Source organism: Gymnoscopelus braueri (assembly GCF_963280865.1).
Source record: "Gymnoscopelus braueri genome assembly, chromosome: 9".
Classification (NCBI taxonomy): domain Eukaryota; kingdom Metazoa; phylum Chordata; class Actinopteri; order Myctophiformes; family Myctophidae; genus Gymnoscopelus; species Gymnoscopelus braueri.
This window is the reverse complement of record NC_137610.1, coordinates 29,369,165-29,395,402: the sequence shown is the minus strand read 5'-3', so window position 1 is coordinate 29,395,402 and position 26,238 is coordinate 29,369,165. Positions and strand designations below refer to the sequence as shown.

Genomic DNA, 26,238 nt, shown 5'->3' with positions numbered 1-26,238 from the left:
AAACATGCTCAGTTTGGTTTGGGGGTGGCTTCGCGTTTTTGCCAGGATGTGGTTTTTGTCTCTTTCTTCAGGTGTGGTGTGTTATATTTAGACTAGATGTTCACACCCTAACTGCAACAAGTTGGCTCTAGCAGAGCTTTGCTTCTCTTTTACAGGATAATTGTTTAGCAGCCAGTCTTATGTTCCACTCACAAAGAGACGTGTCAGGCAGTCATCATGGTGCTCCATGGCACAACACGCATGCCCTTTACAGAGAAAATATGCACCCATACCAATTATTACACGATTTAAAAAGAGCTCCATCCCTTTCGGTTAGGGTTACACTTGAACCCTAGCGTTCAAGTGCAACACAACAGATCTAATAGCTTGTAGGTCTGTTGTGAGCTTTCAGATCGGCTGTCTCTGGCGAGGACATTTGGTGTAGAGGGGGGGAAAAAGGTATAAAAGTATAGACCTCGGGCGACACCGGTAAAGTATACTGTAGGGCAGTGGTTCTCAACCCCCCCCCCCAAGCGCAACCCCCCAAAATAATCATATTTGAACTGGGGACCCCCCACCCTGACAATCACTTGGAATTGTAGGAGTTGAGACATTACATTTAGTTTGACTTGGTTCCACAGATAAATATTGTGAACAAGCTCACAAAGCCTCCCAACACAAATTCAGCCTTTTTCTTATAATATTTTGGCCAATATTTGACCAGTTTCTATAGTATTTTCTTTGCAAGTCTGCAGTCCACACCTTTTTGGAATCAAGCAGTACTTCTTTGAAAACCCTTTTTTGTTCAGTTTTTATAGTAGTTTGTTGATTACCTTTGATGCAGTAATGGCCTTTTTGAAAAAGGTCTTACAAGTCCTTAAATTGTCACTTTACTGTCATCTGGGGACCCCCCAAAAATAATTTGGGGACCCCCCTGGGGGTCCCGACCCACAGTTTGAGAACCACTGCTGTAGGGCACACTTCACCCAATTGGTCCTCACCAATGCTCATTATAAGATGGCACCATTTCTGTCAACTTGCTCTGTGTCTCAGGAGGGCTGTGGACATTTTGCAAAACTGCCTGTTTGGTCCTTTCATTTTATTTTTTCATTTTATTTTAATGCAAGAACAATGGCTTCTATTTCAACATGCAAACTTTACACGAAGAGAAAGGCTGTAGCTTCTCTTAGCTTTCAATCTCCATCGATGATGTCATTGGTAGGCAGGTTTCTGAACTGTCCATAGCCCACCAATGAGACCCACCAGAAAGAGTAGATGGAAATAAGGACCAATTATATTAAGATGAGGTTGAAAATGGGTGAAGTGCTCATTTAAGTGGATAAGCACTATTTTATACTTCCGCTATTTTTGAAAAAAGGTTGAAAAACTTTGAAAGATTATGAAACAATCTTGAACATTTTTTGAAATTTCTGAAAATCTTCCCTCATAATGACATGCCTAAAATAGGAACGTCAGGGTGAAAGTGGTTAATTCAGAGGAAAACAATTTAGTGTGCATATTATTCTTACAGAGCTCATATTCCTGTTGGTTCCTATGCCATGGAAGTTTCTGCCTCTGCTGATAAACAGGGAGGAAGTGTGTGTGTGTCTGACAATAAGATAAAAGTCACATGATCATAGACATAGACATAGACATTGCAGTAATAAAATATTAGTTTAAGTGCATTCCCTTATAGGCATCACAAAGGAATAGAGTTTGGTCCTTTCTGTAAAAGTCTGTCTTAGATTGTACACACTGTGTCCCACACAAAGTACAAGGGAGTAACAAAGGTCACCAATGATGGATGCCGACAAGTGTAAGTAGTACGTTTTTATACCGTATTTACTGTCAGATTATATGTTATTTCCACACAACAGAAAGAGACAGGGAGCAATTGGTTATACAGTACAATGTATTATAAGTATAGCTAAGAAGCATGACTAACTCTGCACAGTAAAATCCTCAGTGTTCATTTAACTAATGTTTTTTACTCTCTGAGTTACAAATAGATAAATGAACACTGAGGATTTTACTGTGTATTATTACTTAATTATAAATTTGATCTAGGAATTTAAGCTGATCTGAGGTTCATTGTTTTGAAGTTGTTTGAAGAAGAGTATAGCTAAATACAGTATAACGTAAATGTATGCCACACACCCATAATTCCTTATTTATGTAGTTTGAACTATGCAGTCTGGCAAAATATTTTTTATTAAATATTTAAGAAACACAAGGGTTGAAACATCTGCTGTTATTAAAGCGTAGTGACATTCGCAGTGCAACATTGAATGGGTTTTCTTAACATTAAAGGGATAGTTCACCCCCAAAATGTCCTTTTTTCTTTCAATTAGTCACCTCATGGAGACTTGAATTCATGGATATATTTTAGTTTTTGTCGCATTCCTAAGCCAATAATTTGATGACCAGCAGCGGTTCCGGTAGGAGACACAAAGAGTCTCCTTTGTGTCTCCTACCAGAACCAATGCCTACCGGTCCGCTGGTCATCAAATTATTGGCTTAGGAATGCGACAAAAACTAAAAAATATCCATGAATTCAAGTGTCCATGGAGTGACTAATCGATAGAAAAAGTATAGAAGAGGAACAAGTTGATTCTTGAGGAAAAAGTCATGCACACTTGTCTTCAATTACAGCAACTTTTAATTAGCAGAAATATAAAATAGGGATTAAGTGGTTAATATTTTGTTATATACCCGGTTTCCTCTGCTGCACCTGTAATGTATCAATGTATTGTATTTATAACTTTTATTTTCAAATGTGTAATTTATTTTATGCTACTTTAAAAATAACGTTTGAGGTCAACACTATTACACTAATAAAAATGTATTCAAAAGGGCACATTTCACCTTCCTGACTGTCCTGTTTATCCTTCCCTACACCCCAAGTGTAGAGGTAAGAGAATTCAAAATAATAGCCTATTCATCATTGAAACCTAACCTGAAAACACAACATAAATTTATGGCCCCCACATTGCTGGTTCCTACAATTAAAGTGGGTGTAAGTGATATGTTTTTGTAAAACAAAACAAAACAAAAAGTTAGAGCTCTTTGTTCTCTCCAGTTCTTTAGTAAACAGAAACTATATTTTCAGGTCGGGAATACCAATTTTATCAACTTAAAATTTATAGTGTTCCAATTCGAATCCTCTTAACCTTCCTTTTTTTTATTATTACTTCATTTGTTTATGAAGCTCTCTCTCCTGATTGGATAAAATGTTGTATTCCGACCTGGAAATGTATTTTTCTGCTTACTAAAGAGCTAAAGAAATGGGGAGACCTGTTACTGAACAAACAGTCTATAATGATTACTATCGGAATATGGAGCTTTTTAACACTTATTTTAACAAAGAAATATCACTTACACCCCTTAAATGTACTGGGGGAAAAAATTATATAATTCTGCCATGTCTAATATGTGATGATATTAGTCTCCCAGTCAAACCTCCCCAGTGACTGGGAGTTTGATGAGTGTCCTGTGCCTGCCAGTGCTGACTCACTGGAGCCCGTGGCGCGTGTTGGTGTAAATATCCAGGGCTATATTTAAGTTCCTGTCTGTCTTCTCCAGTCCTTACGCTGGCGTTATTTATATCTTCACCCAGTAAACCCCATGGGGGGAGCACTGGAACCAATGAGAAAGAGGCTGATTTCCACCTGCTTTCATGGGTTGTTTATGGATAGGCTGGATTCTATACAATGTAAATCAGTGCTTTTAGAAAATGAAACCGTGTGTTGCCGGTGCTGTCATAACAATTGCCTGATCCTTTATCTGAATGGTTCCTAACCTTTCAACCTGCCGTCTCTATTTTTGGCATGTCATAAAAAAATACGCTTGTAAAGATCTACAAGCTCACACGCATCGCATAGCGGCTATTTTCACCGTGCGTCACATCATACGATGAAGTATGAAATAGGGCTTGTGTGGTTAATACGACGTGGTTCGGTTTGAATAGCCTGCGACACAGATGGGGGAAGATTTATCATTATTAGTGACTGCAGGCCCCGGTTGGTATATTGAACTGGACTAATTCTGTTAAGAGGAATACATTTGCTGCATGATCAATTGACAGACGCAGGCAAAGTAGATTAAAGGCACTGTGTGCACATGCTCTGTGGGGTCTGAGTTTATTTATTGAAGCACATCAATATTCTTTAGTAACCGTCTGAGCTGCTTACAGTGGCAATACAACGGACGAATGAATGCTCTTTTCCAGCCCCAACGTAGACAAGTGCAATGGCTATACGTACAGTACATGCATCATCATTCTAGCTGATCTATAAATGACTATGACTATGCTTCATAACTGTTTGACTTCAATGTGATCTCATTAATCAGATCTAATTATTTGACCTGACTGTCTAGCATGAGTAGCATACTACCTGTCAGTGTCAGATCTCCATGCAGTCAGTGCAGTCGTTCACTTCTGTCCTCTGTCCTGTCCACTGATGACCAGAGACATATCCTCTGTCCTGTCTACTAATGACCAGAGACATGTCCTCTGTCCTGTCCACTGATGACCAGAGACATGTCCTCTGTCCTGTCTACTGATGATGACCAGAGACATGTCCTCTGTCCTGTCCACTGATGACCAGAGACATGTCCTCTGTCCTGTCCACTGATGACCAGAGACATGTCCTCTGTCCTGTCCACTGATGACCAGAGACATGTCCTCTGTCCTGTCCACTGATGACCAGAGACATGTCCTCTGTCCTGTCTACTGATGATGATGATCAGAGACATGTCCTCTGTCCTGTCTACTGATGATGACCAGAGACATGTCCTCTGTCCTGTCCACTGATGATCAGAGACATGTCCTCTGTCCTGTCCACTGATGACCAGAGACATATCCTCTGTCCTGTCCACTGATGACCAGAGACATATCCTCTGTCCTGTCTACTGATGACCAGAGACATGTCCTCTGTCCTGTCCACTGATGATGACCAGAGACATGTCCTCTGTCCTATCCACTGATGATGACCAGAGACATGTCCTCTGTCCTGTCCACTGATGACCAGAGACATGTCCTCTGTCCTGTCCACTGATGATGACCAGAGACATGTCCTCTGTCCTATCCACTGATGATGACCAGAGACATGTCCTCTGTCCTGTCCACTGATGACCAGAGGCATGTCCTCTGTCCTGTCCACTCGGGCGGCAGTGGCTCAGGGGTAGAGTGGCCGGTAGAGCGGCCGCGAGGTTCCCAGTTCGATCCCGGGCTCCCCCAGAGTTAGTGTTGAAGTGTCCTTGAGCAAGACGCTGAACCCCTAATTGCTCCCAATGAGCAGGTTGGTGCCTTGCATAGTTTCCTCCTCCATCGGTGTGTGAATGTGTGTGTGAATGGGTGAATGTAATGCGCAATCTACTGTATGTAAAGCGCTTTGGATAAAAGCGCTATATAAATGCACCATTTACCACTGATGACCAGAGACATGTCCTCCTCTGTCTGTCTACTGCAGAGGTTAACGGTGTGGTGGAGTTACGGTCTGTCTGTTGTGGTGTCTCCTTCCTGTCACACGTGCACGCACGCACACACACACACACACACACACACACACACACACACACACACACACACACACACACGCGCGTACGTACACCCCTCCTTGCGTCTAATGTAACTGGACCGCAGAGGTGGGGTGGGCTGCCTGTGACAGAAATAAACACGTGATGACGCCCCTGCCACTGCTCAAACCCACCGTCCACTCACACACACACACACACACACACACAAACAAACACACCACACACTCTTACAATCTCACTTTCTCTACCTTTATACTCACCGCTAACACCAGGAGGTTATATCATGGCAGGTTTGCTGTGTGGGACCAAGAGGAAGAAACAAGGTATTGTTTATTAACCAGGGTTGTGCTTGGTGGGATTTGAGGAACTTTGAAATATGAATGGAGAAGTATGCAACTGTTGCCTTGGTTCACTCTCTACTTTATGTCCATATTTGTTTACCAGTTTACTGTGAGACGTTTGTGTTCTCGTGTTCATGCTGTTGAACGGATGAGAGAAATACTGTCATTCTGAAATACTGTATAAGACAGTATTGAGGACAGAATATGTTACAGAGGGAGTGCTATTTTATGCTTTAGAGATTTTAGTTTTAGCTGTTCAACTGCATAATAAATGTCTCAAAGAGGCACATAGTATCCATAGTAGCCTATTTCACAGTTGCTGCGCAGAATTCTTTTTTTGAAGAAGATACAGGGACACTGCTTTTGTGTTCCTAATCGTGATTTATTTTTGCATTATTTCTCGCTGTGAGAACAGTGTTTCAACCAAGTCTGGTCTTTGTCGAAGATAAGCCTTACAATCCTGGATCCTCAGTGTATTACTGACAATTTATGGATGTTAGAGTATTTTTGCTTCCATATTTTGTCCTGTATAAATCGTCTCTAACATCATTTTGTATAATTTCACCATTTTATCATAGATTTCCCCTTGTGATAAACTGCTAAAAGGTTATATCCTGCACAGTAAAGTCTGAGTTATACTTAGTTGCACACCAAAAATGTGCAGATGCACAAGCTCACAACACGTCACAGCGCTGTGACGAGTTGTGAGCTTGTAGATCTGCTATTTATACGTATTATAAGTATAAATCAGGCATAAGAGGCACTATGAGGCAGACAGATTCACAGATACACACAGCGGGAGGAAGTACAGCACAATTACGATGAAACGCAGAATGCCTGTGCCGTAATTATGAAGGAAATGCTGATCTGTAGTAAGATGTGAGGCTACTGACTCAGACGTGAGATTATAGTTGCTATGAATGCAAACTGAATCAGATTGTAAATCTGTGGGGACGGCTCCTCCCCGAGCTCTACTGTAACATCCCCTTTTCTGCACATACCTTGAAATTATGATTTCCATTGGTTTATGTAATAACAGTGTTCTCCCAGACTGAGCCTAACTGGCTCAAATACATTTCAATTTAGAGGATTTCCAGTCGAATGACAGGATGTTTCGTCAGATCCATAAAACATGCTGCTTTTTTGTATCTCTAGACATATCCTCCTAGGGCTACAGTGATGTCGATCTGAGAATAGATTTTATAACAACACTAACCTTGTGTCCAGGCCCTTGCAAATTGAGTCGTAGGAATATAAAAATAAATAAATCAATCGCACACTAAACCCTCGAGTATTCCCTCTCCAGTTTGAAATGGAAACCTCTTAGCACACAGTAGCTATCTTTAAAGGTAAACATTAATAAGTGATGTGTACACTTTGCCTCTTAATGTCTTGGCTCAACAATAGACAGTTGGACCGACTATAACTTTACTGGAACAATGGTAGCAGTAAATACAATTTACTGTAAAAATAAATAAAAAACAGGAGGATTTCCTAATAATAATTTGGGCATCATCTGACAAGACTAATAATGTAAATTAGCTGATGAGTGATTGATGAAGCTCTCACTTGGTCTGTCACAATTACTACATAATCGCCTATTCGCAAGTATTAGAGATTTTTTTTGTTTGTTGCATAATCGTCATAATCGTTTCCTTGTTGAATTTCTTTTCATACATTTTCAAACATTTTCCAAAAATAACAAAAATAGCTGATCTACAAGCTTACAACGCGTCACTTTGTAAGCTTGTAGATCAGCTATTTCTACAATAATTTTTTTTTTTTAAGTATAAAATGATTAAATATGTCAGTAATTTCTTTGTATATTTACATAATTTGTCATATCTGCCCTGTGCAATTTTTTATTACGAAGCCTAAAAGGCAAACAGAAATTACGTTTCAATGTTCATTGCCAAAAACACAATTAAATTAAGTTAATCGCAATTATTTTTGTGACAATTAATTGTCAACTTAAATGTGCAATTGTGACAGCCCTGTAGCTCTCACGGTGGATGATTTGAGGAGCAGCAGCTTGTAATGGGACATTAGGTCCACAGGGGAACGTGTGGCGTCAGAGACTCTGAGTTCCTGTGTGTTTGTTAAGCCGACCTACAGACAGCTGGACATTGTATACGTTACTAATGTATGGTATGTAGGTCGGAGAGGCTTGTCATTGTCGGTATCAGCCGAAAACATGGGAGTCTATCCCCGTTACAATGCGCTGGTAGACCCCCTGGGAGATGGATTGCTGAGGTGGAGCGCCACACCTACCATCAGCTCCCAGTAGGCCTACTTACCGCTGGGAGCTGAATTTGCAGTCGAGACCACCTAAAGCGAGTCCAAGTCAGTACCAAGTCCGAGGGGGGGCGAGTCCGAGTCAAGACCGAGTCCGAGAGGCCAGGGAGGGGGTCGAGTCCGAGTCAAGACCGAGTCCGACGGGAGGCGAGACCGAGTCGAGGCCGAGACCGAGTCGAGACCGAGACCAGATTTTTTTTTTTTTAATAGAAAATGTTCAAATCAGCCTCATGGTGGCGCTATGACAGGCCACAGGAAACTTTGCACACTCCCTAGAGGCCAAGGAAAAACCCTTGCCCTGCATTTTTCACATCTGCCTGTTAGAGCACCACCAGGAGGCTGACTTTTGTAAAACAAATTTGTTGCTATTACTCCTTCAGATTCTATCCAAAAATCACGCAAATCAGTACACAGTATCTCTATAGTCATGTGATCAAGACGGATGTGTCCGATATTTCATATTGCATCCTAATTTGCTAACATTAGCTTCCAAAGTTTGCAGGATAGATCAGTTTGGAACAAAATGCCTCAAATCATGAACGCAGCATGCGATTTCCGTGAAATTTTCCACACACATTCCCACTAGAGAGGAAGAAATGCCGCCCTTTTCACATTGGCCTGTTATAGTGCCACCAGGAAGCAACAATAACCTACCTGACCTGGCGGAGACCTGTGCTCCGAGGAGCACTTTTTCTAGTTTTTTTTATTTTTTTATTTTGACATTTAAAACATTCTTTGCATCTTTTAATGAATGGCAGAGCAATTAGCTATTTAGTTATTTTTACTGAATTAATTACATCTCAATGGTAAACCTAGACCAAACAACAATGACCAAATTGACCAATGAGCCATTATCATCATTACACATTAATGTTCCTTACAGACAGAACAATGAAATTGTCACAATGCGTCCCATGACGCATTGTGACCAGGCCTGGAATTTCATCATTTTAGGCCAGGGGCAAGGCCACTTTGCCTTTTTTCTAGGGCACAAAGGCCAAATGCCAGGGCATTTTTTTTAAAGTCCACGGACATAATGAATTTAATTTGAAGGTTAAGGATGATTTTATTTTAATATAGTACAAGAATAGTATATTCTTAGAATAACTATCTGTGTAAAATAACCCATATTGGCAAATGACCAATATTTGTACTAAGTTATATTGGTCTCAATATTTGTCACATTCAGCCCTGGACTTCACTGACTGAAGTAGGGGTCATATGAATCACATTAGATTCACAGATTTTATGTATTTTCCCCACAAATTATTTTCATTCAAATTAAATGTGATTGAACTTGCACTAACAATGACTTTAGTTGATTTTGCACTATTTGAAATATAATATTTCTTAATTATTAATAATTGAAGCTTGTAGATTGGCTATTTTCACCAGTTTTTAAATAATAATAAAAAAAAGGAACATACAAGGTTTCCACCCAACAGCGACGGTTCTGTATCAGTACATGAGTCAGTTTTAGCATATTTCATTCTAATTGGCTACGATGACTGCCTATGAATTTCATGGGCTGGGTAGGTAAACCTGGCCTGGCTGAGATATGCCCTGTTGCGCACAGCAGAACAACAGGTGAAGGCAATGAACTTAAACAAGGACTGTACTGCACAGCAAAAATTGCTCAAACTATGTCAAACTGTCACATAGCTGAAATAAACTTTCCATTTAGATCATTGTTGACAAACAAACTGAACATGGATGTTGTTTGCAAAAGGATTATTTATTTCTTGTCCATTTGTTTGTGAGGTGAGATCACAGCTTCTCTCTACTTTTGTGTGATATTGATAGCCTATAACTTTGAATTTGTTTGCAGTTCATTTCTATTGCTTACTGGATATTAAGACTAATAATTTTGGGATTTCGCTGTATTTTGTCAAATGTATTAATCTATATTTTTCTGTTGATCAAGCCTCGGGTTTTGTGATTAGATGCGCACACGCGCTGTCAACCACTGGCAATCAATAATGTGCGCAAGGAAACCTTACTGAAAGCCGTCTCTAATCATCTTTAGAGAATCTCGTTTATTAAAACAACCACAGGCTACACAGTGAACACACAATAAATAAATAAATAAACACCTGGAAAGCTTGCGCTGTTAGTGGAAATAATTTAAAAATAATATAAACTAGAGGGACATGGCAGAGTGTGTTCTGCTGCTGCGCTGTCAACCACGAGATGATGCGCTCCAAGACAGCTGTCCATAAGCGCCAGACAGCTCTCTTAGAATGTTAATGTGAATAGGCTCCTCATAATATGGGTATAATAAAATTATTTCATTGCATTGTAGTGACTTGGTCTTGGACTCGAGTGGACTCGGTGGGGGCAGAGTCCCGAGTCCCTTAGTCCGAGTCCGAGTCAAGACCGAGTGAAATTATGGGCGAGACCGAGACAAGACCGAGTCAAATTATGGGCGAGACCGAGACAAGACCGAGTAAATCAAAAAGCGGTCTCGAGACCGGTCTCGAGACCGAGACCGGTCTCGAGTACTACAACCCTACCCGGGATCGAACCCATGACCTAGTGGTCCAAAGGTCTGACTCCAAACTGGTACCAGTCGTTCTCAAACATTTCCATGCCAAGGACTCCCAAGATTGATATACTTGGGGCTGCGGACACCCATTTGAAAAGAGGTTTTGCCAGGGACCCCCATAAGAGAAGATTTGTCAACGCTTTTGGGAAATAGCCAATGTACAAGCCCAGAACGAGGTTGGATCGCAACGCTTTGTGAGCTTGAAGATTGGATATTTTTGGATAGCCGAAAAATAAAAAAGTTTAAGTGAGTGCTTAAAGGTTTCATGACGTTTTTTTATTAAAAGTCTTTGTCATGGTCCTTCAAACGTGTATAGAAAGTTCTAACAAAAAAATCCTCTCCATTGATCCATGGCAGGTGTTTTTCTCTCACATTTATAAAGCCTTTTCAACTGCAATGAAAAAAGAAATCTTTGCCTGCGGGTGTCGCTGGTGAGGGATTTTGCCTGTCAATCATCGCCTCTGCTCCGCCCCCCCCAAAGGAAATGATAGGGGAGGGGAGGGGCGAGAGTGGGGGGGGGCGAGAGTGACCTCACTGTCGAAGGGCCAAGCTCAGATTACTTTTCAGCCTAATTATTCAGAAAACCCCAGACCACAGAAGATCCACTGAATGTTCAAAGTTCAGATTTTTTGGGTGTAATTGAGGTCATAAAACACCCAAAAAAACATAAAAGATAAAAAAAGTTCTATGTCATAGAACCTTTAAGTGTTTGAACTGTTCCTTATTTTAATGGGGACCCGCTGTAACTTCCTCCAGGACCCCCAAGGGTCCCTGGACTCCACTTTGATAACCAGTGACACAAACCACTGCAAGTATGTTTTTTAGATGGTACTGTATGTTATTTAGAAAGATGCCTACCTATAGAATAGTGCCTTTGTCTGTTGTACACTGTCAACATTTCTTTTGTGCTCTTTTACCAGGGCTGATTCTAGGATCAGACCTTTAGGGAGGTTCAGTTCAGCCCCATAGCCACTGGATAACAATTAGTGTATTCATATTTTTCTGTGATATTTTAAATGACAACAATAACACTTTTGTTAATGAATTACTAATAACATAAATTTTATGCCATGGCATTTTTGTAAGAAGAAAAATTTTAATTGGTTATGCTGTTTGTACAAGTATTCAACTCCTTTTCACTTTTGCAAATCTCAATTTGATTAGGTACTGTACTGCACACACTGCACACAATGTTATTGTCAGAGGCAACCTAATTATTATAATGTATAATTAGAATAGCGACGCTATATAGTTCATGTGGTTAATAGATCAGTGATTCTAGGGGTGTGGCATATTGGCACATTAATCGATACTGGAATACTAAATGGGAGTCGTACTCGTATAGGCCTCGTGATGGTGATTAAATTACTCTTAACTGAACCCTTCGGAGCTTTTGCACTGGAAGAACGTTTACAAGAAACAACAGTAGCAATGATAACATAATGAAAGAGGTTTGCAACTCAACAGGTGGCTGTTATAGTACTTAGTGGCAGAGGGTGTGTCCGGTCATGTCGTCACCGTGTGTGACTGGTCAGTCATGTGCGTGGGTTGTCTGCTCTCTCTCTACTTTTTTATGTTTTTTTTTTGTGCCTCTTTTTAATGTGTCTGTTGTTTTTAAATGTGACAAGCACCATGAGTGCCTGTCACTAGAGTTTTGTAATGTAACCAGGCCTGGAATTTCGTAATTTTAGGGGCAAGGCCACTTGGCCTTTGGTGCACAAAGGCCAAATGCCTGGCCAGGAAGGCCATCAAATAAAAAGATTTGAGTCCATTGAAATAATTAATTGAAATTTAAGGGTTAAGGATGATTTAAAATGTAATATGTAGATTATCTGCAGTGAAATAAATAAATTATGGTATTTACAATCTGATCCAGCCCTGCACCAATCAAAGTCACTGGATTGGTTTAAAGATGGGTACTCAGGGGAGTTAAGAATTCAGAATCTCAACAAAAGACTGTCTACATGACAAGAAAGAGACAGAGGAGACTGGTACAGTCTCCTGGGGCATTAAGGCGACTGTGGCCTCAGGGCATGAGGGGCACAAGGCCAAACTGAGGGGCAACGGTGGCCATGGCCTTTGTGGCCTCCCTGAAATTCCTGCCCTGAATGTAACCACCTGATTCGGATGCTATCAATGCATTGAATGGGACATTATCACCTTTGCTCCCATGTATGCCTAGTGTGTATTATGGAAGTAACAAATAAAACTGATTCTGATGAGAACTGAATTATTTTCTTATGACAAGCTTGACATCCTGAATTTCCCCCTGGGAATCATTACAGTTGCATCTGCTTATCTTCCTGTTCTGCTGACTCTGCTTTTTATTACACACAGATGAATCTCTCAAAGTTCAAAGTTTAGCTTTGTCACTGATCACAGGTTTACACAGTGAACACTATTAAAGGGATATTTTTTAGTTTTTGTCGCATTCCTAAGCCAATAATTTGATGACCAGTGGACCGGTTGGCAGCGGTTCCGGTAGGAGACACAAAGGAGACTCTTTGTGTCTCCTACCGGAACCACTGCCGGTCATCAAATTATTGGCTTAGGAATGCGACAAAAACTAAAAAATATTTTTTTGGGGTAAACTATCCTTTAAACTGGAACAGTGTGCGCAGTAGAGTGCAATAGGGCCTAAAAACGCCCCTGTCTTTTACCGTAATGGTAAAAGAAACAGGGGTGTTTTTTAACCCTTTTTATGTATGCTCAATGAATAAATTCAGCTAGAGGGCAGAGGATATCACAGAATGTATCATATTCATCATATCCTTTGCCCTCGCTGTAATTTTTTTCATTGAGAGGATTGACATTCAACATGTCTTTAGTGATTGTGTGATTGTGTGTGTGTGTGTGTGTGTGTGTGTGTGTGTGTGTGTGTGTGTGTGTGTGTGTGTGTGTGTGTGTGTGTGTGTGTGTGTGTGTGTTCATTAGTGAGTGATCTCCATGAGGACGGGAAGAATGCCATCCATGCTCCCATGCTGCCCTCGGCGACGGACATCTATCCTGAGGACACTCTTATGGGTACACACACACACACACACACACACACACACACACACACACACACACACACACACACACACACACACACACACACACACACACACACACACACACACACACACACACACACACACACACACACACACACACACACACACACACACACACTAATCATGTCTAATCATGTCAAAATCTAATCAAACAACAGAACAAACAACAGAACAATAGCAACACATGAATAAAAACGTTACAGTCTAGTACATCAAGTTTGTGTCTTGTTGAAGACTGTAAGCAGGGCTGCAACTATTGATTATCTCCTTAGCAATCATTCTATCGATTCGTTTTTCTGATTGAGAAGCACATTTTCTTTGATAAGTTGTTTAGTTTTTTTTATATATCAATGAATCGACAAAAGATATCCACTAGATTTGTGTGTGAAAATAGCAGATCTATAGGCTCTTTGATCTTGTATCAAGCTTGTAGAAAACCTATTTTCACTATTAAGTTTGTTATTTCCCCCCCCACCAAAATCAATAATTGTTTTGGGTCAAATATTTGGGTAGCAATATTTCTTTAGTAAAAAAATCGAATAAATCGATTTCTTGGATTAACTCTTGCAACCCTAGACTGCAGTACTTCCTTGCTGACTAAATGCTGAAGCCACTCAATGAACTGAAGTGAACACTGCATAATAGTAGTGTCAGCATTTAGAGAGGTTACTCAGCAGTGGTGGAAAGTAACTAATTACATTTAGTCAAGTACTGTACTTAAGTACAATTTTGAGGTACTTTTACTTTACTTGAGTATTTCCTATTTTTTTTTATACTTTTACTTCTACAGTAGGCCTACATCTCAGTGGCAAATATTGTTTTACTCCACTTTTACTCCACTATAATTATTTTAAAACTTTAGTTACTAGGGCCTATTTAAATTTTGAAAATAGCCGATCTACAAGCTGTGAGCGTTGTGAGTTTGTAGACCTGCTATTTTCAAAAGATTTTAATACATTTTATACATAATGTTTAATGAGTAGCCTACTTTTGCTTTTGGTACTGTAAGTACATTTTGTTTACCGGACTTTTACTTGTAACAGAGTATTTCTACATTGCAGTATTGATACTTTTACTTAAGTAAAAAAAGAAAGTACTTTTTCCACCACTGTTAGTTACTCAGTTTACATATACTGTGTGTTGTTGCCCGTTGGGAAGGGTGGAGTGACAGTACATTAATAGGAAATGAAACATCCACTGACTTTATGTGCACTCACTGTGAAGACAACACCCTAGTACTTCACTCACTGTCTGAATCACTGGGGTGGGAAATGGAAAGTGTGTGTAAGTGTGTGTGTGTGTGTGTGTGTGTGTGTGTGTGTGTGTGTGTGTGTGTGTGTGTGTGTGTGTGTGCGTGTGCGTGTGCATGTGCGTATGAAGGGTTTACCATGACTCATGACTGTATTAATGTATTAGTAACTGTATTTAACTGTATTAACTGTATTAATGTCTCTTCAATCTTCATCAGAGGAGAATGCAGAGAGGAACATGTTGGACCCAACGTCTAGAGAGAACCCCAAGTTCAAGGACCTTGTGAAGGTACTTCATTGTTTAACCACATGAACCCTAGCATCCCTGGGCATGTCATAATAGGTGAACATTCAGCGAAAATAGCCGATCTACAAGCTCACAACGCGTTGCCAGGCGTTGTGAGCTTGTAGATTTTCGACATAGATATTTGGTGTAGAACATGGGCCTTCAACAGTGGGTCGGGGACACCTAGGGGATCCTCAGAGTTACTACAGGGGGGCCGCCAAATCTCTGTGGGATAGGATATTTTGTTCTACAACAAATATTGCAGATCTACAACCTCAAAACGTGTCACGCTGCGACGCGTTGTGAGCTTGTAGATCAGCTATTTGAGGGGGAAAAAGAGCAGACCAAGTACAGGGCCAAAGGTCAAGTTTACTAAGTATTGAGGATTTAAGAGGTTTGATGTCTGAAAGTACTGACTTCAACATGAATCCAACATATTAATACAAAAGATTATGTGTAAACAAACAAAACGTGTGTGCGTGTGCGACTGTGCGTGTGCATGCGTGTGCGTGTGTGTGCGCGCTTGTGTGTGCTCCCAGGTCCTGATCGACTGGATTAACAGTGAGTTGGAGGAAGACAGGATCATCGTTAAGAACCTGGAGGAGGACTGCTATGACGGACAGGTTCTTCAGAAATTATTTGGTGAGTTTTCACAATTTCCCACCAGAGCGAAACTTTTTTTAGCCGATCTACAAGCTCACAGCCTGTCTGAATGTCTGTCTGCCTGTCTGTCTGTCTGTCTGTCTGTCTGTCTGTCTGTCTGTCTGTCTGTCTGTCTGTCTGTCTGTCTGTCTGTCTGTCTGTCTGTCTGTCTGTCTGTCTGTCTGTCTGTCTGTCTGTCTGTCTGTCTGTCTGTCACATGTACATGCCTGCCAACCCAGGTTGACTTCTTTTTCTTTTACTTTAACCCATTGAAACAGGGAAAGCATCTGCGTTATATTGTATACGTTGGCTATTAAAAAAATGGCAGATATACAAGCTCACAGCACGTCACTTCATGCTGCAAGCTTGCTTGTACATCTGCTATTTTTTTTACATTATGGAAAGTGTGAGAACTACTGATTTTGAAGGCATTTGTAATCGGCCTCAGTACACAGGTCTTCACTGAAAATACAGCTGACAGGTTGACAGAGTGTGGAGACACTAACTCAGTGAGATTCAGTGGTAGACCAGTGAACTGTATGTAAATCATCTCCTCTCTGTCCTCTCTGCTGCTGACAGAGAAGCTGTCAGGGAGGAAGCTGAACGTGGCCGAGGTGACCCAGTCAGAGATCGGTCAGAAACAGAAGCTCCAGACGGTTTTGGAGGCCGTCAACGTCATGCTGAGACCTCACGGCTGGTCCATAGAGTGGAGCGTTGACTGTGAGTCCCCACTTTATAGCTCCCACACCCAGGGATTTATTTGAATGAATCTACAAGCTCACAACGCATGCTTGTAGATCGGGGATTTGATGTAGTGGGGAAAAAGGAGTGGACAGGTCAACTAAGTAGCCTACATTGCGATTAAGTCGTTACTGATTGCCACACACTTGATTTACATTATCAATACATAATACATTCAGATCACATTACTTGTTTGAAATGGCCCATGTTGAATTTAGTATTTAAGATATTTAAAGTAATACTAGGTAACGTTTTCAACAAAACTAAAGTTAAATTGTATATCTTTTGCGAGTGGCAAAAGTTTCACAACACCCACTCCGTGAATTTCACCCCCGGAAGCCTTTTATTTATATATTTTCTATTGAACGTGTACGGGGGGGACTTTCCCGGGAAAATGACGTTCCTGGCCAACGTCATGACGTCGTGGCCGACGTCCTCAGGAACTACCGCAACGGTTTCCTGTTTGGCCAGGAACTACCGCGCTATTAACAAAAAGGAACCTCACGCTGATTTTAAGATAATGTAGGATTGGGAGATCGAAAAAGAACAGAAAAAGAAAGCACAGCTCATGGTAACTAATGCTCCACTGGCTAAGAGAAACGATCCGTAGATAGTATAAAACAATTAAAAGATCGCTTTTTGAAACGCTTCCGGCTTCCGGTGAAAACGAATGGAATTCTGGGTAATTGAGGACTAGGGAAATTGTATGCAGTGACGGTAGTGACCAGCAGAGGTTGCTAAAAATCGTTATTTGTGATTTTGCATTGTACAACTTTAATAATTTATAGTTGTCTAATGTTTGTATATTCGATGATTTGCACAAATTGTCATAGAATGTGTTTTACATCACATTTTACTAAGCGTCTTAAAGGGCTGTTTTTGAGGTGTTGACACTGCCCTCTTGTGGCCTTTTCTCTGCAGCTATTCACTCCAAGAACCTGGTGGCCATTGTGTATCTGCTGGTGGCTCTGGCCATGCACTTCCTAGCTGCCATCAGACTGCCGGAGCATGTCTCTGTACAGGTGGTGGTCATCAAGGTAAGAGTTCCCCACAGGAATGGACTCATATTGCTGTATGAGGCAATGGTTCTCAAAGTGGGGTCCTTGAGTAAGTTCCAGAGGGTCCCCAGCAAAATCAGTTAATAGAGCATCACAATCATTACAACCACTTTAACCATATTTTATACTTTGGCTATTCAAACATAGCCGATCTATAAGCTCACAAGCTTGTAGATCTGCTATTTATTTATTTTTAAAACAAATAAAAAACGTTTTTTGACAATTTCTGAATAATTTAGATTTTTTTTAACACAAAACATTTCTTCTGGGGGCCCTTGGCACAACAACTTTTGAGATGGGGGTCCGCGGCCAAATGCATATCAATTTGGGGGTCCTTGACATGAAAAAGTTTGAGAACCACTGGTATGAGGGTCCGAATGAGATTGAGTGGTGTTCAGATGCTCATTTATCTGCGAAACGTGTGATTTCTTTAGCACAACTGTGTCAGCTTCTGACTACATTTGGTATCGTTATCTTGGTATGTGACCTGTGAATTTTCTTCATCTTCTGTACCAGTGGTTCTCAAATTGTTATTGCAATATATACAACCGTACAAAAAGTTACACATTATTCATTTATTTACTCTAGCATATACTGGGCATGTCATTAGGTGAAAATGTTCAATTTATTTATTTATTTCATTTGAGAGAGGCTATATTTTCACAATGGGGACACAGGTGTGCTTTGAGATTTTGAGCCTTGGGCACAAAAAACACTGCTCTGTAAATCTGTGCTATACTCTGAGCTGACCTGTGTTACTGAGCTGTGTGGAAAAAGAGAGACTCCATAAGTTCTGTTGTGTGTGGTAATACAATCGCTTTGTCTTTGTCTTGGGCAGAAAAAAGAGGGCATACTACAGACTTCTCATGTGACCAAGGAGCTGACGTCCACCACAGAGTAAGTGTTGCTACAGTACATAAGTGTCCCTGTCGGGAAGAAACCTTGTATCTCCCTATTTTTGTTTAGGTTATTTCAAATAAATAAATAACACTATATAGCCTTTAGAGGTAGTATACGAATTAGAGTACTTAACTACTTAGGCCCTATTTGATATACGATAAATAACCAAAATAGTCAAGCTACAATCTCACAACAGGTCACACATTGCACACATTGTGAGCTTGTATATCGGCTATTTTTGCTATTACATTTTTGTATAAACGTGTTTAACAACGTGCCCAAAATAGGGACACCAGGGTTATTATGGTTAATCTGCTTTCATTTAAATCCTAACTATGGGAATAACTTCATCTGTTTTCCTCATATTTTGCAGGATGATGATGGGTCGATTTGGTGAGTTGTAAACACATACATTTCACGTGTTATGATGCATTTTGTCATTGTCATTGTCAACCTCCCATTAATCTGTCATACTGTCCATTTCAGAGAGGGATGCATTTGACACGCTGCTGGACCATGCGCCTGACAAACTCAATGTGGTCAAAACGGTATGAAGAGACGCATCACACTAGCCTGGCTCCAGCATCACACATTTGTCTCTTTAGAATAATGGATAGACCACAACTCTGTGTATTATTTTGACTGTACAGTTGTTTTATCATATCTTATTTATCTCACCACCAGTCTCTAATCACCTTTGTGAATAAACATCTGAACAAGCTGAACCTTGAAGTTACTGAGCTGGAGTCTCAGGTAAGATATTTGTATACCGTAAATTTCGGACTGTAAGCCACGACTTTTCCCCCATTTTTCGACCCTGCGGCTTATATAACGGTGCGGCTTATCTATGGATTTTTACAGCTAACGGCCACTAGGGGACCTCCTAAATCTATGGATTTTACACCCGCGGCTTATAGTCCAGTGCGGCTTATATACAAATTATATACAAATCATTCAATTTAGCTGCTGCGGCTTATATTCAGGTGCGGCTTATAGTGCGAAAATTACGGTACGTATACTGTATGATCTTGAGCTTACATTTCATATCACAAACACCATAGAGTAAAAACTCCTGTAACTTTAACCAGCAAAAAAAAAATCAAAACATGTATATATTTTTTAAACAAAATTAAACAATTGTGAATCGATTTTGAATCGTTGATAATACGAATCGCGATTCTTACATGAATCGATTTTTTCCAACACCCCTATTTGGCACTGACCAGTGCCAGTAGCTCACAGTCGCAAGTCAATTGTTGCGATTATACCACAGTTTAATTATCATTATTCATGATTGTATGTGAAGACAATCATAACATATTATCTTAATATCTTACTGATAAAAATAGTTCCTTCATTCCCTTCTGTAAGTGGATAAACCGTTGATTTGGTTAAATCGTTGATTTGGAGTATTTTAGGTGCAGGCAGGCCATCAGTTTTAGTTCAGTGTCATGAAATGATTAATTAAAACACATTTTACAAATCTAATGGATTTGAGAAGGTCGTCGTATTGTGTCTGACCTGGTGTCCACTGCTAGGATTCGTATAAGGAGGTACATAAGACAGAGTGCTGTTATCAGGAGATATTCACGTATATTCATGAATTAATCCAAATGTATGGTTACTGACATAATGTGGTATAATGTGTTACTATTCATGTTGTTAGAATTAGCTTTCAGCCAAAGCTAATTCAATCTAGTCTACTAATACGTCTTAAATATGCTGGTATTGTATGTATAACTTTCTCTTATGAGTGATCAGATTTTTTTTCTTATGTGTGCGTGTGCGTTTGTGCAGTTTGCTGATGGTGTGTATCTGGTTCTTCTGATGGGACTCTTGGAAGACTACTTTGTTCCTCTATACAACTTCTTCCTCACCCCGGAGAGCTTTGAACAGAAGGTGTGTGTGGTTTAAATGTTCAAGCTTTTCTGGAAAACAGCCCATCTCATAAATGACACATAATTAGCTCCATCTGGCTTCAGGTGTGTAGCACTGTAGCAGGGAAATCAGCGAGGAAATGTCACTCAATTATTAGTCTTTCTTTGCCTTATTATTATAGTAACCTGGCACCGCCATATGGTGCGCTATACACAACCATCTGGGAAGTATTAATTTGAAACTGTTTGGAATCGGGGCGGCACCATTGGGCATTTAAATCATAAAATCATAATAATTTGCAGGTGATTGGATCAACCCATCTGTCTGTGAATAGTTAACGTCAACCAATCAGGGCAATGAAGAACCGTACGACAAAATATGAGAGTGCCGAAGAAGAAACAAGCCGCAGTGAAACTGTGAAAATTAGCAATATTATTCATGACGTCGATTGACGATTCCTGCTGTCTTTTTAAGGAACATTTGTTTATCAAAAAAGGCACAGAAATATTTGAATAATCAAAGGCAGCGAATGAGAAATTGTTAATGAATGCATAGAATTAGGGTTAACATTGTGGAGTTAATTAAAGATCGGTTCGGATTTGTCTTGTAGAGAAGAACGGAACTGTGATCTCGCAAGCCCAGCTGCTTTGTAACCCTAGCCTTATAGAGTTTTTTTCTTTCTCAGAAAATTTGTATCCCACGATTTTGTAACCCATTTTTCACCCAGTGCCAATTGCCTAAGCTTGTAAACCCTTGTAAACCCTAGCCTTATAGAGGGTTAATGATTTAAAAGGTTGCGATGTCGCTGGATCAGAAGACGCCCACACCAACATCTATTGTTTTCCCATTGGCTCTCAATTTTGACCGTAACCTTGATTGTGACATTGACCTTTGACCTTTTCGCCATTGTCTCTTTTCAAAAACAGCAGATTACAAGCTCACAATGCAATGTGACGTATTGTGACGTATTTGTCATACAACAAAGCATTTTGGGTATAAAGAGGTTAAACTGTACATTTCTCTGCTCCTTTCTCTAAGGTCCATAATGTTGCATTTGCTTTTGAGCTGATGCAAGATGGAGGCTTGAAGAAACCCAAGGCCAGACCAGAAGGTACGGTACAGTGGGAAGCTTTGCATTATGGTACAAGATCAGTAAAATATGTCTGGTTGTGAACTTTAAGGAGGATGCCTTTTATTTTGGGATATCCTGTACTAACTGAGGAACATTTGAATAGTTGTACTTGCACATTTGTCCACTAGATGGAACCCTTGTCTCACTGTTAACATGTGGAACTCATCTGGTCTGTGGTAACAGTTTTACAATCTGTGAACCAGTGGTGTACATTAACCAAGTACATTTACTCAAGTACTGTACTTAAGTACAATTTTGAGGTATTTTCAATTTACTTTACTCACGATGCGTCGCGATGCAAGCCCAAATAAGCAACTACACTTGAGAAATAAGCCCAAAGAACCTACCAATATTTACAAGCAACTTTACAGAAAAAGTACAAGAATAGCGAAAATAGCTGATCTACAAGCTCAAAATGTGTCCCCTTGTGAGCTTGTAGTTCAGCTATTTTTCTTTTTAATAATTGTTCATTAACCATAATCGATGCAAAGGTTTGAAATGTTGAGTTATTGATTTGAAGTCATATCGCCCTAGTTTTAAATGAAAGCAAAAAGGTTCACAATAGACCTTCTTTGAATTCTTCATTGCAATTAGCGGATAAAAGTACATGACATTCATTAGGTAGAGGTTGTTTTATTCTTTGAACTGAGAGGAAATCAAAGCTGTGCTTTGAAGTTTTCATGAGAAAATTTGAAAGAAACATTATTTGTAGAGGAAAAATACACTGCTCATCCAGTATCAAGCTTAGCTGAGGTGTGGAGCAAACATAAAAAAGAATGATATCATATATGTCCAAAACTGTAACTTTTCAGGATTCAAATAGAAATAGCAAAAGTAGCAAATCTACAAGCTCAAAACGCGTCTCGGACTTTGTAGATCTACAACTTTTTATGCTTTTGTGTGACGCTGTAGTATGATCAAGTTGGGCATTTATTTACGAAAATTCATAAAATGTTCGAGAATATGGAGAGAGAGATAAGAGGTTTCTCGCCCGACAGCAGCAATATACTGAATGAAAGGAGCGTCTGCACACTCTGATCTGTGCAATAATACATTTTTTCATTTTGTGAGCTTTCAGTCAGAGACCTTCCTCAAGGGATGAACCTGCCTTTTTTACAGTGTGGTTTTGCAGGAGGCTATAAAAGGGTTGGTCTGTGGGTTAGAGAGAATAATACCTGGGCACTTCAGGAGACATTACCCCCCTGGGGGGGTAATTGCAGTTCAATTGCAGTTCAATGTCTTGCTCAAAGGTCACTTCATCACTAAAGGGCCATTCACACCAAGCAACATTACTATAACTATGACTATTACTATATCGTTCACCATCGTCTTTGTTGTACTTGTGGTGCGGAACCATTAGGAAAAAAAAGTGTACCTTTATAGTTATCACGCTTGGTGTGAACTGCCCTTAAAGGGATAGTTCTCTATCGATTAGTCACCCCATGAAGACTTGAATTCATGGATAAAAAAAAAATGTTGTCGCATTCCTAAGCCAATAGTGTGATTACCGGCAGCGGTTCCGGTAGGAGACACAAAGAGTCTCCTTTGTGTCTCCTACCAGAACCGCTGTCTACCGGTCTACTGGTCATCAAATTATTGGCTTAGGAATGTGAAAAAAAATCCATGAATTCAAGGCTTCATTGGGTATGTAATTGATAGAAAATAAGTAATGTTTTGGGTGAATTACTCCTTTAAGTCAGGAGGAGCCGAGTATCAAACCGAGAACCTTCCGGTTCCTAAACAGCCGCTCTCTAACCACCTGATCCACCGCTGCCTTGAAGAGGAAGGTCTCTGAGCGAAAGCTCGCATAATTTACACGATTCTGGCACAGATTTGAGTGTGTGCAGATGCTCTTTTCATTCAGCTTGATATTCATTATTTGTAAAAGCTTAGAGTCTGCTTTAGACTTCAAAAAACATCAACCCTTTGGAAATGTCCTTCAAAAGCAAAGATGAAAGGGAAAGCTCATTTTGGAATTGTAAATGATCAACAGCCAGTTCAAGAGGCAGTTTTCAACCTCAAAAACTGAGATTTGTTTTCTTCACATTTCAGACATTTTTGCGTTTGATTTGTCTATACTTTTACTTCTACTCCACTACATCTCAGAGGCAAATATTGTACTTTTACTACAATTTTTTGAAAACTTTAGTTACTAGTTACTTTGTAGATTATTATAATAATTACATGTTATTATTATTAGGAATTAAGAAATTATTACATTATAAAACATACATTAACCACTTTAGCCCTATTTTATACCTATACCTAGGCTATTTGCGCTTGTAGATCGGCTATTTTCAAATATTTTAGTACTTTTGGTACTTTAAGTACATTTTGATACCAATATTTTTGTACTTTTACTCAAGTACATTTTTTATTCCAGACTTTTACTTGTAACAGAGTATTTCTACATATACAGTGCAGTATTGAAAATTTGAGTACTTTTTCCACCACTGCTCATCACTGCTTCCGTCTCTCATTTTCACTGTGTTCTGTGCCGTCCTGTTCTCTCTTCCATTGTCCTCACCATGTGTTCTTGTCTCGCTTCCTCCGCAGATGTCGTCAACCTGAACCTCAAGTCCACTCTCAGAGTCCTGTACAACCTGTTCACCAACTACAAGAACTCTGACTGAAACCTGACACTCTCAAGCCCTACATACAGTATAGCCTACTTTATCGTACGACAAATTGTGAAAACAGCCGATCCACAAGCCCTTGTAGATCGGCTGTTTTCACTATTTTAAGTCATCTTCAGAATCGTCAAGCTAACGATGCATTGCGTCGCGACTCGCGGCACATTTGTTAGTTTGAAGTTCTGTTGGTTCTTTTAGGCGTTAGTGACACCATCGTTGAGCGGAGGAGGGGGATTCAAGGCGGGATGTGGAGAATTTAAAACCGCCCTGCGCCTGCACTGTCTGACATCGTGCCTCATACCGTCTGGACACTGAACTCATCTCTTATGTGGGACATGTAAAAGACCCGGGGGGAACTGCTCTGAAAAAGGCACCGAATGTTGGTATTTAATCTTCCCCAAATGTCAGTGTTTATTTATTCCTTCCTCCGTGGCTAACTGCGACCCCTGTGACCCCCTGTGACCTTTTGCCTGTGTTTGAATACACAGCCGTCGCGGGAGAATTGATGAGGCCAGAATGCTCAAAACTGGAAGTCGTGGCTGTTTATGTAAAAAAAAATGCTTGTCTGCTAGACGACCTCCACTACTGAAGTGCTGTTTTTTTTGCTGTTTTTTTTTCAAAGTTAAAAAATGCTGCATAATGTATCTCAAAAAGCTTTGTATATTCTTATAATAACCTTATATTGTAGCCTTCTTAAATCTTTTTATTATTTTATATATATATATATTGCTTCGCATCTAAAGGTGAAGGAACTGTCACAGAGCTTTGTTTCTGTGTTTACACCGATACTACTGTATGCTGTAGCTCTGGTTCAAGCCATATTTCTTCCAGCAGTTGCTGTTGTTGTTGTTGTGGCCTTCTGCCTTAAAGTGCCATGTGTCCCTTCCTGCCCTGCCTGGGAGAATACAGGAAGAGTGGGCACCTCGATGTAAAATTGGCAATTTTGTCCAAAATGATTTTTTTTTTTAATAAAAATGGTTTAGCCACTGAGGCTTAATTAAGTAAGTATATGTTCTAATCATGTATACTTCACATTACTTAAGACTGTTTACCATTTTTTTTGGACAAAATAGCCAATTTTGCATCGAGGTGCCCACGCTTCCTTAGTGCCCACTCCTCCTGTTACTGCCAGGGAGAGAGACCCCGGTCAAAGCATTGCCTCCTGTGTGGACCTTCGACTGTCGGCTCCTCTGGAGCACCGCTGGCCCTGCACTCACACCAAGAGCTATCAGAAACTGTCAAGTACTGTATGTAAAGCAGTGGTTCATGTCAAGGACCACCACATTGATGATTGTGGACCCCGCATCTGAAAATATATTTGGTGGACATTTGTGGTGTTAACATTTCTTAGAATTATTCTGAATGTTTTCACACTTTTCAATGTTTTTTGAAAAATAGCAGATCTACAAGCTCACGCTTGGGAGCTTCTAGATAAGTATAAAATTGACTAAAATGGACTAAAATGGAGGAATAGTTCACCCAAAAAAAAACTTATTTTCTATCAATTACACACCCCATGAAGCATTGAATTAATGGCGATGTTTTTGTTTTTGTCACATTCCTAAGCCAATAATTTGATGACCGGCGGAAAGATGCTAATGTCTCCGATAGGAGACTCAAAGTTGACACTTTGAGTCTCCTACCGGAGCCGCTGCCGATCATCAAGGCTTAGGAATGCGACTAAAACAAAAACATCGCCATGAATTCAAGTCTCCATGGGGTGTGTAATTGATAGAATAAAGAGTGAACTATCCCTTTGAAGTGGTCAAACTGATGCCATATCCATATTAAATAATGTTTTACTGTGGACCCCTGGAATCCCCTCAAGGACCCGTTCTGGTCCCTGGACTCCATTTTGAGAACCGCTGATATACTATAAAGTAGAGCAGGGGTCTTCAATGTTTTTTTTCAGGCCAAGGACACCTTAGCTGAGAGAGAGATGAAGCAGGGTACGAGCTCACAAT

The 26,238-nt window shown here is 40.1% G+C and overlaps 1 protein-coding gene across 3 annotated transcripts in view; it reads left to right on the top strand.

The window, feature by feature from the left end:
• The window catches only part of parvb (parvin, beta), a 28,983-nt gene extending 3,363 nt beyond the window's left edge, over positions 1-25,620 (top strand). The window contains exons 1-13 of one of the 3 annotated variants that reach the window (XM_080438296.1): positions 1,655-1,795; positions 13,633-13,722; positions 15,223-15,293; positions 15,830-15,932; positions 16,512-16,652; positions 17,595-17,710; positions 18,570-18,628; positions 19,005-19,024; positions 19,118-19,179; positions 19,316-19,384; positions 20,429-20,530; positions 21,548-21,620; positions 24,198-25,620. In XM_080438296.1, coding sequence (XP_080294422.1) covers positions 1,777-1,795; positions 13,633-13,722; positions 15,223-15,293; positions 15,830-15,932; positions 16,512-16,652; positions 17,595-17,710; positions 18,570-18,628; positions 19,005-19,024; positions 19,118-19,179; positions 19,316-19,384; positions 20,429-20,530; positions 21,548-21,620; positions 24,198-24,274 — 1,002 coding nt within the window. In that variant the 5' untranslated portion in view covers positions 1,655-1,776 and the 3' untranslated portion in view covers positions 24,275-25,620. Of the gene's footprint in view, positions 1-1,654; positions 1,796-5,732; positions 5,841-13,632; positions 13,723-15,222; positions 15,294-15,829; positions 15,933-16,511; positions 16,653-17,594; positions 17,711-18,569; positions 18,629-19,004; positions 19,025-19,117; positions 19,180-19,315; positions 19,385-20,428; positions 20,531-21,547; positions 21,621-24,197 lie in introns of those variants that run through there. The other 2 variants (XM_080438295.1, XM_080438294.1) reach the window with 2 other exon arrangements.
• Positions 25,621-26,238: the final 618 nt, after the last annotated feature.